Source organism: Carassius auratus, chromosome 6, assembly GCF_003368295.1.
Source record: "Carassius auratus strain Wakin chromosome 6, ASM336829v1, whole genome shotgun sequence".
NCBI classification, from domain to species: domain Eukaryota; kingdom Metazoa; phylum Chordata; class Actinopteri; order Cypriniformes; family Cyprinidae; genus Carassius; species Carassius auratus.
Genome location: NC_039248.1, coordinates 17455969 through 17471922, shown reverse-complemented (window position 1 = coordinate 17471922; position 15954 = coordinate 17455969). Strand labels below are relative to the sequence as shown.

General features: G+C 36.3%; 1 protein-coding gene across 11 annotated transcripts in view; it reads right to left on the bottom strand.

Moving 5' to 3' along the window:
* kif1aa (kinesin family member 1Aa) overlaps positions 1 to 15954 on the bottom strand; it is a 56473-nt gene that overhangs the window by 18859 nt on the left and 21660 nt on the right. For 3 of the 11 annotated variants that reach the window (XM_026263903.1, XM_026263914.1, XM_026263916.1), the window contains 16 exons: positions 13604 to 13806; positions 11889 to 11968; positions 11721 to 11796; positions 10418 to 10497; positions 10224 to 10330; positions 10053 to 10133; positions 9519 to 9699; positions 8832 to 8904; positions 8606 to 8696; positions 8364 to 8512; positions 8086 to 8264; positions 7175 to 7312; positions 4259 to 4570; positions 1207 to 1325; positions 744 to 829; positions 107 to 242 (listed from right to left, as the gene is read on the bottom strand). In XM_026263903.1, coding sequence (XP_026119688.1) covers positions 107 to 242; positions 744 to 829; positions 1207 to 1325; positions 4259 to 4570; positions 7175 to 7312; positions 8086 to 8264; positions 8364 to 8512; positions 8606 to 8696; positions 8832 to 8904; positions 9519 to 9699; positions 10053 to 10133; positions 10224 to 10330; positions 10418 to 10497; positions 11721 to 11796; positions 11889 to 11968; positions 13604 to 13806 — 2091 coding nt within the window. The remainder of the gene's footprint in view (positions 1 to 106; positions 243 to 743; positions 830 to 1206; positions 1326 to 4258; positions 4571 to 7174; positions 7313 to 8085; positions 8265 to 8363; positions 8513 to 8605; positions 8697 to 8831; positions 8905 to 9518; positions 9700 to 10052; positions 10134 to 10223; positions 10331 to 10417; positions 10498 to 11720; positions 11797 to 11888; positions 11969 to 13603; positions 13807 to 15954) is intronic. The other 8 variants (XM_026263919.1, XM_026263920.1, XM_026263926.1 and 5 more) reach the window with 4 other exon arrangements.

The window sequence follows — 15954 nt, the reverse complement described above, 5'->3', positions numbered from 1 at the left end:
AAATTACAGTTTTTACTGTGTTTTTGGTGAAATTATTGTAGCCTTGGCGAGCATAAGACATTTAAAAACAATACCAATCCCAAACATCAGTTAATATGTTTCTTACCTAGACAGGTATTATTGTTGACCTCATCTGCTGACAGTCCCATCTCTGCATTTTGGCCCTCACCCTCCACAATTCGCAGCTCTTCCTGAGAGACAGCAGCATGTGAAAGACCAGAAGGACAGGACTCTGACTGGAACTGCTCAACAGGAAAGAGAAACACTTGACGTAAGTAAGACAAGATCAGCTCAGCTGGTCACAAGTGTAGGCTGTTATGGTCCTCACACTTTTGGCCAATCAATTTACATGTTTGTTTTTTTTCCATGACTTTACTATAATTTAAGAATAGAATTTTGAGAAAACATTTTTTTTATTGAAAATCCACAAAAAAACAACTAGATTAACTAAAAAAAAAAAAATCATATTGGCTATACAAATGTCCATGACTTTTTACTATTTCATTATTTTCAATAATTTAATTAAATTACACTTTTATAGGACCATATGAACTGCGTTGTGTTCTGAATACTGGTTCTCAGCATCTTTAAAATGCTATTATCATACTGGTCAACCAGCTTAACATGAAAAAACCATTAAAGCCTGTAAAAAGCAGCCTGGACTAGCATTGTAATTTAAGCTGGCCAGCTTGGTCTACCCTTTCTGTGAAATTGCTTCTTTATAAGTGTTATAATGTTAATACCTTCTCAAACTGCTGGTCTTCAAAAGAAATCTTGGCGGTGCCTGACTGTCGGACACCAGAGCCGTAGTCTGGTGCCTCTTCATCGGCTGGAGGAAAAACCAGAGCACCTTCACATCACTTCCTCAAGAAGTCACACACAGCTTGCCCTTCATTCTGTACACCTATATCCCTCTGGTCTAAACACATTCTCTAACAACAAATACAATTATTTCCCTTTAAACTAAAGATGCATCTACAGATATAAACATTTTTTTTTTTTGTTGAATATTTAATGGTGCATGTTTATTTCCCCTGAAATTAAATTTGCATTACTCCTATCATCAAACTTGAAATTAATCTTTAAAAACACCATTCATTTAAAATGATTCATCATTTTGATACTAGACAATAAAAAGATACATTAAAATTTGTGTCCCTCTACTCACCGGTAGGTTCTGAAAGACACTTGCAGTCCTAATCTTACCTGATATTGCCTGTACAGCTACTCTGAGGAAACCTTTGACCTCTCCCTTCTCATTAACTATGGCAACCCGATGGACCAAGGGCACAGGATAGAGCAGATTACTCAAATACACAAATGCCCTAAAGGAGAGAGGGAAGAAGAAAATGTGTTTCCAAGGGATCGACTGTAAAGCAAACAGGACAAACATAACATACAGCGGCATACAGACACAAGCAGGCACTGCTGTGGCCCTGGACATGATCATTCCTCACAGATCAGGGTACATGATATATACAACAGGAAGGTGTGAGTATTTTTTACAAGATTTTGGGTTAGTTTAAGGAGCATGGGATTGAAGTGAAGTGAAATCCGAGACCACGTTGAAAAGTGAGGATTACTGTTCTTTTAAAACTACAAAATGAAGAAAGGTTAAGGATTCTGGGAAATATAATGTACACTACAGCTCTAAAGTTGTAGAATGATTTCTGAAGGATCACGAGACACTGCAGACTGGAGTAACATCTGTGGAAAATCCAGCTTTGCAATCTCAAGAATAAATTAGATTTTAAATACATTATACAAAGAGAAAAACGTTATTTTAATTGAAATTAATTGTTTTATGTATTTTAGATCAAATAAATGCAGCTCTGGTGGTGAGCACACGTTCTTTCAAAAACAATAAAATATCTTCCCGACTCTAACCTTTGAACAGTAGTGTAAATAAAATATAGAAATAAAAATAAATAAATACTTAAGATTCAATACTATTTCTACCGCAGGTAACACTGAATAAAAGTAAATTTTGTATAAAAGGACTAGTTTTCTTGCTTCCACACAAGATGTTTTGTAACTAAACTTTCTGAAAATAATGTTAATTGCTCAACTCACCCTTTCGCTCAAATTATTGTACTGCTAACATTATTTGCTCATTAAAAATGTACAACATTTTTCCTAGTGGTCTCAAAGGTTAGGACTTCATTATATGTGTCAAAAGAGCGTTTGTGATTCAGTCTGTTTTTGAGTGAATGATTAGGGTATTTGGATTTGGATAATCCATAATCAGAACCAGAAATAGGACTGTTTATTTAAAATCCAAAGACCCTAACTTTGGTTCTACCATCAAGCACTACATTGCCCATCCTCCACGTGTAGACACTAAATGATACGGAAGTGCTGAACAAAAAAGAGGGTTTGGTGAGGTACAAAAAAGCATGCTTGTGACAAAAATGGTGAACGATGTGATAAAATGTAACAGTACTGGACACTGTAAATAAAAGTAAATAAGGTACTGCAAAGAAGCGGCCATACTGCAATAAAAGTGCAGTGCATCGCACAAGCGCAACTTAAAAGAGTAAGCCAATTCATCAAAGGTTTCCATTTAAAATCTCACAGAAAAGGTTAAAAATATGGCATATGATCTCACATGCCCAGAAGAGAGACAGCTGTGCTAGAAACCAGCTCTTTCATCTTGAGATATGTGAACTCTCGGAGTAACCAAGCGGCTGATTTACGGGAACCAATTAGTAAGTCATTAGATGAATAGCTCTTTTCTCATTCATCAGACATTCATGCCATGTAACGGAAATCTGGTCTTGTTTGTTTCTGCGGTACACAAAACAAACAGCTAATATGAGTGTTTGGAGATAGCACTTCAAAGCTGACGGCCCCCTTTGAAGAAGTGATGCGGTGCATGTAAAGCTGGGACACAGACCTTGGCGTGATGCGAGAGCCATAGCTGCGCTGGGTGGTGCCGCTGACATCCAGCCAATTCTGATTTCAATTATCACAATCATTTGGCCGAAATGGAACCCAGAAGCTCAAGGTGTGTGTCTGCAGCAATCAGATGAAAGTCAAATGTATGATAATGGGAGAAGACGGGGTAAAGTCCAGACATGCTGACTGAAATCCAGGAATTCTTCCCATGGGGAAGACAAATCACATCTTTTTAACATTGTAGAGGTTTCTCCTACAGCAATGAGATGGAAATCAAGTGGAGACTTTCTACACAGATTTTTCTTCAGACCAAAGACCCCGTCTTTGTCTTCTCAAGAGATCTCAGCAACGTCACAAACAGATTTACCACAAGGGCCATTGACAAATAGTAGGTGCCAAGGCAAATAAAAGAAAAATATTTGAAAAATGTTGTTTAAAACAGAAAACTCTCAATTCTTAGAAATGTATTCATATTGTTTCCACAAGATGACATATGGTGTAACCAATAAATAAAAAGTATGCATATCTTAATAATTATTGGAAAGTATTTTAGGACAAACATCATGAATTATTAATTCATACATTTCTTTGTGTGTGTGTGTCTCATTACATAACCTGAACCAACCCATTACAGCCTTAAATAACTTTACCTTTTCATAAATATTTCAAATCATTTAACATTTTAATAGATTTTTTTCACCTTGACACAAAGCCATGAGGGTCTGCAGGGGTCTCCTCTATATCTTATTTCCTGTTTTATTTCAGCATCTTTGATCACACCACATTAACATTAATTTGATGAAAAATGTTTTTCATATTTAACAAAACAGATTCATTGTACAATATAATAATATAATGTTATATAATAATAAATAATAAATATTATGCCAAGACACCATGTATTTTATATGATTTAAAAAATGTGTATTTAGAATATTAAATTAAATATTATTACATTTTTAGTTTTTCTTTTCTAAGTAGGCTTTCTTTTCCACGTTATAAACCCAAACACCAAAATCAACAGAGATCTCTATATAATTTCCAAGAAATAAATAAAAATCTCAAATTGACCGTTGTCTCTAGTCCTTTTATTTCATAGCTCTACTGTAGGCCAATAACATTTGTATTTACTTTTATAGTTCAAGAGATGTACAGACAGTAATGTGTTTGTGTATAAATGTAAGCGTTATCAGTATATGCAAGCAAAATGTTCCAAGTTTAAGTGTACATATTCTATATACATTACAGTGTACACCTTACAGTTTGTGTGAGTGCAATAGCCAGTTTAAAAGGAAAAACCCAGTCTCAGTGTGAAAGAGCTAGTTTCCTTTTTCCAGCATGCTCCTGAAACCTCACCAACCTTCCTACTACACTGAACAATGGTGAGCGATCGTAAAATGGGTCCTCAGCTTCGACGGAGCTTCTGCAGAGCTCTCCCTCATCATCATCATCATCATCCTCATCCTCCCCCTCCTCCTCTTCCTCAAAATCCGAGCATGGATCATCCGATAAGAAATCATCATCCAAGTCATCCAACTCTGTCCCCACCCTCTTGCCAGGCCACGACTGGACCAGCTCAGTGATTTCAGAGGTTGATGTGGGCTCAGAGGGGGTGGGGGAGGAGTTAGGGTCGCTCGCTTGCTCACTAAGGCATGTGGAGAAAAGGAGGTTTCTGGTGTAGCCAAAGACATGGGAGCCCAGTTAGTATGAGGGGCCATCTGTCTTTTTAGTTGTTTCTGTTCGCAAGTGGGTAATTAAACTTTTTCAATAGCCCAATAGCTGGGTCATGGGCATACAACACAAACACAGCCCAAAAAACCACTCATCAGTAATGTGAACAGCAGCCTGGAAAAGGAATCCATTAAGTTTGTCCAGTATTACACTGCCTTTCAAAAGTTTGGCTTTTTTAAAGAAATGAATACATTTTATTCAACAAACTGATGAAAATACACAGTAAAGACATTTATAATATCCCAAAATATTTCTATTTTCAAATAAATTCTGTTCTTTGTTTTAATCAAACATTCCTAACAAATATGGCCCAACTGTTTTGTGACATCAAACGCTGGAGTCATGTAAAAATTAAATTAAATTATTATTTTACAATATTACTGTTTTTATTTGGTCAAATAAATTCTGGCTTGGTGAGTCTCCTTTCAAAAACATTGGAACAAACGTACCAACCCCAAACTTTTAAAGTTGCCATAGAATGCATTGATATAATATTTTATATTATATATATATATATTATATATTATATTATATTAACTCGTCTCTGATATCTACATAGAAGCTATGTGGCTTTGGTAAAGGCAAAAATTCTCCAGAAATGGTTTTACATGTCCATTTACAACCCTAGGATTTGTCCCTAGAATTAAATGGTCTGTTATTACCTTATTTGGAAGGGTTATGAATAATAATGCTGAGCTCTGCTCTGATTGGCTGTTTCATAGCGTGGTTCATTTCAGTAGCTCTCACAGCAAACAGATCTCTACTGTCCGGAGTGATTAGGCATCCAACCTTATGTGTTTGAGCCTGTATCAGACGGAGATACAGATTTCGAGAGATTTTGCAAGAATGTTTAACGTCCGTGGTATAAAAATGATCTCTTTAAGACGCTGACGGAGAGAACGAGGCTTGAGTTGTGAGTGAGGGCGCGGTCACAGCCTCTGTGTTGCCAGATACACCTGTTATAAGCATTTTTTGACTTTACACTTTTTTACACTTTTACAATTTACAAGTTAATAAAGTCAGATTTTGCAGTTTAGGGTCAGCAATATCTTTATCTTAATTGTGAAAGATTTTAAATAATTTTGGATTATTTTTATTTTGCGCACACAAGATTTACATAAAGAGGAGGAAACAATGGTGTTTGAGTCTAACAGTATGTCATTACCATGTACAGAACTCTTATTATTCAACTATGCCAAGGTAAATACAGTTTCTACTGTATGTAAATACATTCTATGGCCCCTTTAAATGGTAGTGTACATTTTATAGGCATAGTTCAACCAAAATCTAAATGCTGTCATAACTTTCTCAAATAATATCATCATTATGTCATTCCAAATCTGTTCTCTTTTTGGAACACAAAATAATTTTTGCATTTTTGGATAATACTTAGAAAACTTTAAAAATATTTTTGCCAATATGTTCAAAGTAATGCAAGTGAATAAGGATGGGGAATGTCAAGCTCCAAAAAAATAAATAAATAAATAAACGTAAAGGCAGTTCGGTCACAAAACTGTCTTATGACATCAGAAAATATCTTTGTGTGAGGAACAGATCAAAATCTTGACCAAAAAAGTTTTTCATTGAAAAGGTTCATACACACCCTAGCGCTCCTTTGTGTATTCAAGAGAGAAGAAGTGATGTCTGGTTCATGATGCATATCTTTTCAATGAATCGGTTGATGTAGTTCACAAAACCAGTCTAAATAATAATTACTCCCTTAAGCTACAGATCAAGCTAATGGAACAGAAAAATGATCAGTGAATAAGCATTCAAAATCAGTTTGTCACGCAAAGCTTTCATACATCTTGGAGATATGGTTCCAGTTCGCACTTATTGTAATTGCATGGAAAAGAGCAAAGTACATAATAAAAATAAAAATAAAAATCTCTATTTTCGAGTTCCACAGAAGAAAGGAAGTCATACGGTTTTGGAACAACATAAGGGTGATTAAATGAGGACAGAATTTTATTTTTTTTATGAACTACTCTTTAAAGATATAGTAAAGGCTAGGTTAAGAGCATGTCATACAGCTCTGAAGTAGAAAGGGAAATGGGAAGAGTGTGACCTAATTTGAAAGTGCATGGAAAATCGATTACATTTTTTTCTGAATAAAGCAGCATAAAAAAATCTTGCACTCTTATTAAAAAGCCTGTGTGCAATAACTCTGGACTTATTCCTCAGAGGAATTAGCAAAATTACTCTACATACATCCTGTAGAGATCAGCTTTAACCATAGCTTATTATATTTTAATTACATGTGTATTATATTACATAATATTGGACTTTCTCATTCAAGCAGCTTTTCAGGCCTGCAAGATGCTCTGCTATTACAATTACAAAAACACAACGAGAATTGCTAATTTCGATCTGCATAACATAATTTAATTCACTTGCAAATGAAACATAGTTTGAAGAGAAATCGGACAGGCATGTTGTTGATCATGTGGTATTTATCTGATAGTAGTCAGAGAGTGCAGGGGCGTTTCGTACTAAACACCAGCGGGTCTGTCTAGCCATGCACTGATGCAACCTTAAAACTTACCTTCCAACCAGACGGAACCAGGGAAACCGGTCGTAGAACGGATCGCCTCCAGTCAGCACACTGTCACAGTCTTCAAGAGCATTGCCAGGCACCTCAGCAGCACGATCATACATCTCTCTCATCAGATCCAGCCTCTGCCTGCAGGGGGCAGCATTACACATCACTAGTCATGGAAATACTGGCCCAAGAAACCCAAGGTGACTCAAAGTGTAGCTCGATTTTTAGTGCAGGTAACAGACTGTATTGTTGTTGTCCTGAAATAATGTGGCTTCATTATTTGTAGCTACTTTTCAAACATCTTTTATATACCTTTTATGGTTTTACCCAAATCTTAGACTTTGAATCCTAAAATATCAAATAATGATTATTACTGTATATCAGTAAAACTATCAAAATAAAACAAAACATGAAATACCAAACAATTTCAATAATTACTGTGTGAAAATACTTTATAAACATGACAACAACACAAAATTTGACTGTCCCTCTGTGTTTGTGCAATTTCCACCACAACACAGAATAAAATTATAAATGTAGTAGGTACCAAAGAGTCAAAAGTGTCTGTAAAGAGCAGACTGAAATATATGACATGTGAAGAAAAGCAAGAAAAATCTAGGATACTTAAAATGCTAACTATGAAATTAGCTTTAGCAAAACAGAGGTGTCCATTTTATAAAAAAAAAAAATGAAAATAATAATAATAATAATAATAAAAATAAAGTGTTTAAAACATCAAATAAACCAGTAATTTTGATATGTTGTGGAAATATAATTAGTTGGTTCATAAAAGAATCTCCTGTAAAACCTGCCCACTGTTGGATACTGACAGTTCACAAATTAAATAATTTAGTGAAATTATAAATAGCCTAATCTGCTTTACAGAAGTTTATTCTCTAAAAAAAAAAAATTACCTGAGCTTCTCCAGGGTCCAATAATGTGTGGCTCCGTTTTTCTGATCTTGGACTTCTACAGCCACAATGGTGCGAGGGAATGGACTTTTCTCGCGGTCTTGAGCTGGCTCGGGTGGTAACAGGTCAGGTGGAAGTGGAGAGTAAAGCGTGTCCGTCAACAACACAAACTGGAACTGAACCTGTAAGTGACATTAGGCAAAATCAATAAAGATGTTGTCATATATCTTATAGGTTTAGCAGAGTGGTGTAGTTCTTTATAATCTTTCTAAAGCTTTCACCTTCTTCTTTAGCTCTACGCTAATGGCATTGGCCTCCTTAAGAAAGATGGCATTGCCCCAAAGCAGATCTCTCAGAGATGTGAACTGATAACATCTCCATTTACGGAAAGCCCACAGTGCTAGTTGTGTCTCCCTCTCAGTCCATTGCACTATGGGTATAAGAGATAGAAATACAAGAGGCTCAGTTATTTAAACAGAGTCATTGTGATTAGTTCCAGTTTTGCCATTCACAATCTAGTCACCTTCCTCCTCAGGTTCTTCATCTTCTTCTGCCACATCAGGGTAATAACGATCTACCTGCTTCTGCAGGGCTTCTAACCTGCTCTCATAGTCCTGTAAAAGACATACAGTAAAGTGGAATTTCAACACTAAAAAAGTATCATATCATACCTAATTTTAAAGTTATGAGTATAGAGGGGAAAAAGTTTTATTTTAAGCTCTTGACATGATGTTGTTTTCGTCACTTACTAATCTTTGTTGCTCCAGTAGATTGTTGGCCTCTTCTCTCTCTTTGCGATACTGATCCTCAAGTTCCTGCAGTCTATACAAACAAAATGATGATGACTCTGACAACAATGTTATATCTTAAGGGGCTCATATGACGCGCATGACATATATGATGTTTTTGGAGTGTTACAAGTTGCCTGGCATTTATATGAACCGTAAAGTGGCAAACACAAAGAGATATTCTTTATAAAAGTTAAGACTCATCCACGTCTTCTTAAAATACCTAATTTAACCCCCCCCCCACACACACACACACACAAATCTATGTCACTATGTGGGAATATTTGCATAACCCCACCCAAATCCAAGCACAAAGTCATCACTATTATTCTCGCTATTCTGTCTGTAGTATTGTTGCTGCTGTCATGTCGTGTAGACGCTTTGGGTATCCAAATATGGAAAACATTTCCATCACACGATTGAGGCATTCGGCCAGTCAGAGCGCACTTTTCAGAACAATGAGCTTTGCAAAAAATCTACGTGTTTCAGTAAGGTGGAGCAACAATAATTTATGGCATGTGGAAAATTATGTGTTCTTTGAACCTTAAACCGCTTAAGCACGCTACATTAAACCAAACAATATTATTTCCAGCAACGTCATATGACCCCTTTAAACTTATTCTTGAATTTCCGTCATTTTTCCTTTACCTCTGATCCATTTCCTGTTTCATATCAATGCCCTGTTTCTCCAGGAGTTCTCTCTGAGCAAAGGCCCAGTCTACAGGCTCCATTGGCGTCTCAGCACAGGGGGTTCGTTCACGTTCCTGACGAGCCTGCTCTGGATGGTTGAAGCGGAACACATGGCTCTTACCCAAAATGATTCGGTTCCCTAAGAAAAAAATAAAATAAATGAATTAGTCAATACAAAAAAAAATAATAATTTATAGATAGTTTCATTCTACACAGATATGCATAAAAGCTTTAGGCAAAATGGCATACCAATTTCAAAAATATTTTTTAAATGTTAGTTTATTATCATGACAAATTTATAATTAAATCCAATAATAAATATATTAATGAATAAAATCATAAATAAATAATTTCATAAATTCAATTAAATGAAAAAAAAATATCAAAACAATTATTTAATAAATAAATAAATAAAAATAGCTACATTATTGGAACCAACCCATAATACTTAAAAAAAGAATTGTAGCAGGTGAGGGAAAAGTGTAAGCAGACCTGATCTGAGAACAGTGGGTTCTGTTACTCTCTTTCCATTGACATAAGTTTCTGCTTCCTCGCACGGCTCAAGAATGACGGCTGTAAAAACAGGAAGAACAGCCATAAGGACTGTGGGATAAACTGTATGTGTATGAGTATGTGGGATTGCAAAGTGCATCATTAAAAAACCTTCTCCTGTAGGCCCAGTGGTTCTGGTGAAAGTGCAGTGCTCCTCTTTGATGAAATGACCACTCAAAACAATGTCCTGCCTTCTGCTGGCATCTTCTCTCCCCACCCTGAGCACAGCAACATAACAAACACCTTAGTACTAAATCTATTGAACAGAAGAATGTGTGAAATAAGAAGCTTGGACTGGCACTAACCTGGTAATTCCATCTTTGATGTAATACAGGAGACATTCAGACATCAAAGGATCTTCATTTAGATTCACCAGGTGAGGTGTCTATAATCAGGACCCAATTAATTCAAAATCAGCATTATAGGTTTGGTATTTACTGAATGAAATACAAATGCTTGCAAGGCAGCAACTGAATAGTCTTAAAGTTTTAGGTAAGTTTAGGTTTTAGACTTTGGTTTTCTGTTTTGTGTTTAATACCAAATGCCACAGTAATGATGGACTGCTGATATCATTACAATGAGAAGGCATCTTGTTTTCTGTCAGTTTTGCACTAGAATCAATACCTTCATTGCACAGATCTGTATAAGTCCGACTATAAATGGATATAGTCAACATAAAATCGTCTTTTCTTCCTAATGTGATGTATATCTGTGTAAATGGCTTCTTGAACGAGAATTAATGTATGGCAAGAATTGTTGCTTTTGTCCATTGGGAATTAATTGGATCTTTGGATTATATGTTAATTGCTGAGACAATCTTTATGCAAACAGATGTAAGAAAGAAGAACGAAAGTGGCAGAAAAGAGGCTGAAACTGTCTAAAAATAAAAAAGTCTGAATTATTTCTATGATTAAATAGTTCACACTCAATTATTTGCATATGTTTAATACTTGGAATCAATGGTTTAAAACAAACTCGAAAGAAAATATCTGAGTAGCGCTGCCTTGTGAGCACTTTCAAAATGTATGTAGAAAACCTTTTAAAAGAGGAAAATAAGATAAAAGTAAAATAATTATAGTAAGACAGCTGTCTGTACATCATGTCTCAGTATCAAAATCCATGAAAATGCATGCGATTAGATTTAGATATCACCAAATTGCATAAGATTCCAGACAGGAAAGCCTTTAAAAAGCATCATGTGGTCATGGTGCGTGAGATCTGAAAAGTGCTTTAAAGTTTACTATAAAGACTAGAAGGAACTGCAGCACTTCAGCATTCATATCAGAGAGTAATAAGCAACAGATCCTTAAAAAAAGATCACAGATGCATTTAAAAGATCTCTGATGGGGAAAACACAGAGGTACGTTAAAAGAGTCTGAGAGGAGCGATCAGGATGAAACCACACAGTATCCATGGCAACCAACCTCATTGGGAGAGAACAGCCCAACAGTGTCTATAAAAATGGGCTGAGGTTTTCTCTGCGAGGGCTTCCAGAAGAGAATGTAAAGACATTTACAGGCTTATTTGGTTATTTGAGCAAACATATTAAGCTTAATTTGTGGTCCACCTGCACACGGTTTCTCCCTACAGCCTTTATAACATCTTTACCTTCTTTGGTGAAAAGACTCCAACAGTTCCTCCATCCTCACGCATGGCCACACCCATCTCGGCCAGCAGTGCTTCTCTGTGAAAACCCATTTATAGATGCTTTTAATACGTTAACTTATAAAGAACATAAAACTGCTTTAAAATCACATACAGATTCATTCAACACACCTGTCCATTCTGATGGCCTCTGTACGGCGAAGCTTCTCTTCCCAGGTTTCATTGAGCTCGGCGATAATTTTCTCTGTTTCCTAAATTGGCATTACAAACAATATCAAGTTCAAATATGCCACCAAATCTATGGTAGTTTTTGTGAGACTTATATCCTTAGACAGCAAAAGTCAATTTAGTTTTGGGGGTAAGGTAATATGGTAAAATATTTTAATAAAAGAGTTAATACACTGTAACTTTCAGATCTTGAAACTCTGACATAAAAAAAGAAAAATTTCTCAGTTTTATTTATTGAAACAAAAACCTCATGAATGCCTCATTCTGGAATCAACATTGTAATATCATGAAAACATGAACACATGAGCACACTTTCATCCATTTCAGTGGTTAGGTGTTTGGTTGGTTCATGGTTAAAATCTGCCATCTTTACTAACAGATGCTCATTTCTTCAACCAGTCTCTTTTGAACCAATCACCAGAATTGGCGCGTGATCAGCAGATTCCATTTACATAAAAGTTTTAAGACTGATTCTCACTGCACCATTAGAGTCTGACAACTGTGTTGAACCTGTGGATTGGTCTGTGTTTGTGTTTGCCAACTGAACATGTTCATTCAAGGTATGTTGGATCATGGAATGTCTGGGATGTGACTGTATTCTGGTGGTATTATTACAGTAGGTGTTGGTCTGCATTTGTTGGTGCACACTGGTAAATTGTTCCAGTTATGTAGGCAATGTTATTTTAGTATTATTTACAGTACAGTATACAGAGGTGGCCAAATTATTGGAAAACCTGACAGATTTTTGCCTTCAAAACATGATTTCATTTCATAATGTTAATGAAACATGCAGGTGGTTGCTCTGAGCACAACAAATATCGTATTTATCCACTTTTAACTTTAATATGTGGTGTATCCACCTTTTGCAGCAACTACAGCAGCACACCTCTCTGGCATAGTGTCAATATATTTCCTGAGGACTTCAACACTAATGTTATCTTCCTGCCTTCTGCAGCTCAAGCCAATGGCTTTCCATTGAATGTACAAGATCTATCCCGTTTATTTTCTAACTCACCCCAAAGGGGTCAATGTCCAGACTTTGAGGGGGTCGGTCAGTCATTTTCAATGTTCCACCAGATTCCTTCCATCGCAGGTAGTTCTGGCAATAGTTTGTTTTTTGGGTACTGGATTGGCCAATTTAACAAAAACAACTGAAACCTCTTATACATGACAAGTGTTCTAATAATTTTTGCCATCACTGTATACGAGTGTAGCATTTATTAATATTTAATAAATTAGCTTTTATTTTTATATTTTAATTTTTAATTGTAGTTTTTGTAATGGTGCTATGTGATTTTGTCATTTTTATCAGCTTTTTTATATTTCAATTTAGATTTAATTTATTTCAGTTTTAGGATTAGTCATTAGTAATTAAATTAAACGTATTTTATTCAGTTAGTTGCTAAAATAAAATTTCTTACTTCTATTTCTATTGTATATTATTCAAGCTTTATTTCAATTAGTGAATTTTTTATAGATTAAGTTAATGACAACAGTACTGCACGTATTAAACAGTAACACTAAGGGGGGAAATTATTTGTTAAAATTTTATATATATATAGACCTTTAATCTGAAGTTGTAACGCAAATGTTTGTCAGATTTATATTTGAAGGATTTCAGCCAGTGTTATCAGGGTTTCATGCTTCATGCCAGTCACCTTGAGTCTCTCAATGGCTTCCTCGCTCCCTGGGCTGAACATGATGCGATCATGGAGGTTGCTGATGGAACCAGCCCGGCTGGACAGGGCGGAGAGAGATGGAGAGGGGCTCATCCCCGTCATAGCATTGGTCACTGTGGAGAGATCACCTCTTTGATTGACAGCTTGGCCACTATTGTTATTGTTCTTGTAATCGGATACGTCTGTCGGGGAAGGGGGAGAGGGGTGCAGGGGTGGGGAGAGGGCGAGGGGCAGGGGGTGACAGACACAGAGTACAGAGAGAAGCAGACAGAAAAGGATGAGCAGAAGGAAGAAAAGGTAGAGAAAAGAAGACAGAGAAAGAGATGTAGCTTGAAATTAATTTGAATTCAGAGACCCAGAAATTTCACATGTGAGGAGAAACGCCCAAGATAGAAAGAAAGAACAGACCAGCCCAGTAAAGGGGACAAGCAGAAATAAAATTAAAGCTCTAGCGCAGAAACCCAGCAGCACAGAGACACGCCAGCCATCAGCGAGTTTACAGCGTTACACACCGGCCATCAAATGACTGCAACCTGAGAGCCACATCTGAAAAATTTAACAGGCATGCATGCATTGATCTGGGCTGTTATTTGACACCGGTGTCTTATATTTGTTAGTGTACATTGAGCAAAATGATGTTAGTCCATTCAAGCAACTAAATGCCAATCCTTTCTTGGTCTTAAGGGAATAGTTCAGCCAAAATTGTAAATCATTAAAGGGTCATGACATTTATTTTTTGGAACATATGAGGTCTTTGTACCATTAAAACATCCTGCAGGTGTCATAGCTTAAAATGTTCTCCTTCATTATAAAAAAATTACTGAAAAGCCTTAAAGGACACGCCCCTTAAGGGGCCATTCACGTCTCACGTGGAAAATACTAGGCGCACCGCTTTCTGTTTTTTTCCAAAGCGTTCGGGCGCTTGCTCTCCGGAGGCGTCTGTCGTTGATAAGCAAGCATCACCTGCGCTCTTAAGCAAAGGATAAATGGATTCGCAGCTTGCAGTAGCTCTGCTACTGAAATTTATATAAAAATGGTTATCCCTGTACAGCTATGATCAGCTGTTCCTTCATCTTGGCTGAGCTTTCAATGTTGTTATGGGAAAAGATCAAGCTGATTGGTTGGTTCTTGGCACATGATCCGCGGTGCGCTTGCGGCATTCTGAAATATGTAAATGTTTTTATCTCAATGCAGCGTGGACGCACCTGGAAAAAATGAGCACATCACACCGTGCGCACGTGCTATGTGTCTACAATTGAAATAATGAATTTGAGCTTGCAAAAGATGCGATATGTGACCGGCCCCTAAAAAAGGTCATTTTAGACAGAGGCCCAGTATAAGGGTACTTTTCCACATATTTATTTGTATGTTTGGGGGGCAAAAAACATTATCACCATTATAAGTAAACCTCAAGGAACATATTAAAATAATCAATAAAATCCATGTCATGACCCCTTTAAACTACAATTTTCTTTTTTTTCTCTGCAAGACAATAGACCTTAGTCAGCGTTTTATTTACAGTTCATCAGGAATGAAAACAAGGCTGTGAGTGGTGACTAAATGGTGAATATTGATAGGCTAAACTATCCCTATAAATATACGTTATCACCAATGGAGCTTTGGGGCTTGAGGTTATACTAAAATTATATCTAAACTACATCTAAATACCTAAGAAAATGCTGTTAACACTTTATTTTAAGGTGACCTTGTTAAACATTACATGTACTTACTATTATAATAACAACAAATTATGTATATTTACAAGTAACCCTAAACCAAACCCTAATCCTAACCATTTACTAAGTACATGAAGTTAATATATAATACGCAATACTTACAACAAGGACACCTTAAAATAAAGTGGACTATGCACTTCACAGACTTTGTCTAAATAAATGCTGTCTAAAGAGAATGCTATTGCCATGCTATTTTAGCCTATAAGCGTTTTTTTTATATCCTTAACGCTATCTAGGCCCATCTCTCATACTAATTAACATACATTTTTTATAAGCAAATGTTAACTGTAGCACATTAGCAATGAGCTCATATTTCTGCTTAAAGCCAGTGACTCTAATTCCCATCATCTCTAACCAGAGCGATCGTCATCACTGACCAGAGAGAAAAAAATTCCATTAACAGCTCCATTATGCTCTCGTGAAATCCATTTACAATGAAACAACTTACATCCTACATCTGAGTTACAAAACAACATTCACGACTCTCACACAGGAAATATCCGCCCACAATTCTCACTGCCAGCATTTCATATAATAGCCACCTATCCAACCACTAAATATCACATATGCCTAGCTGCACAGTTATGCTAATAC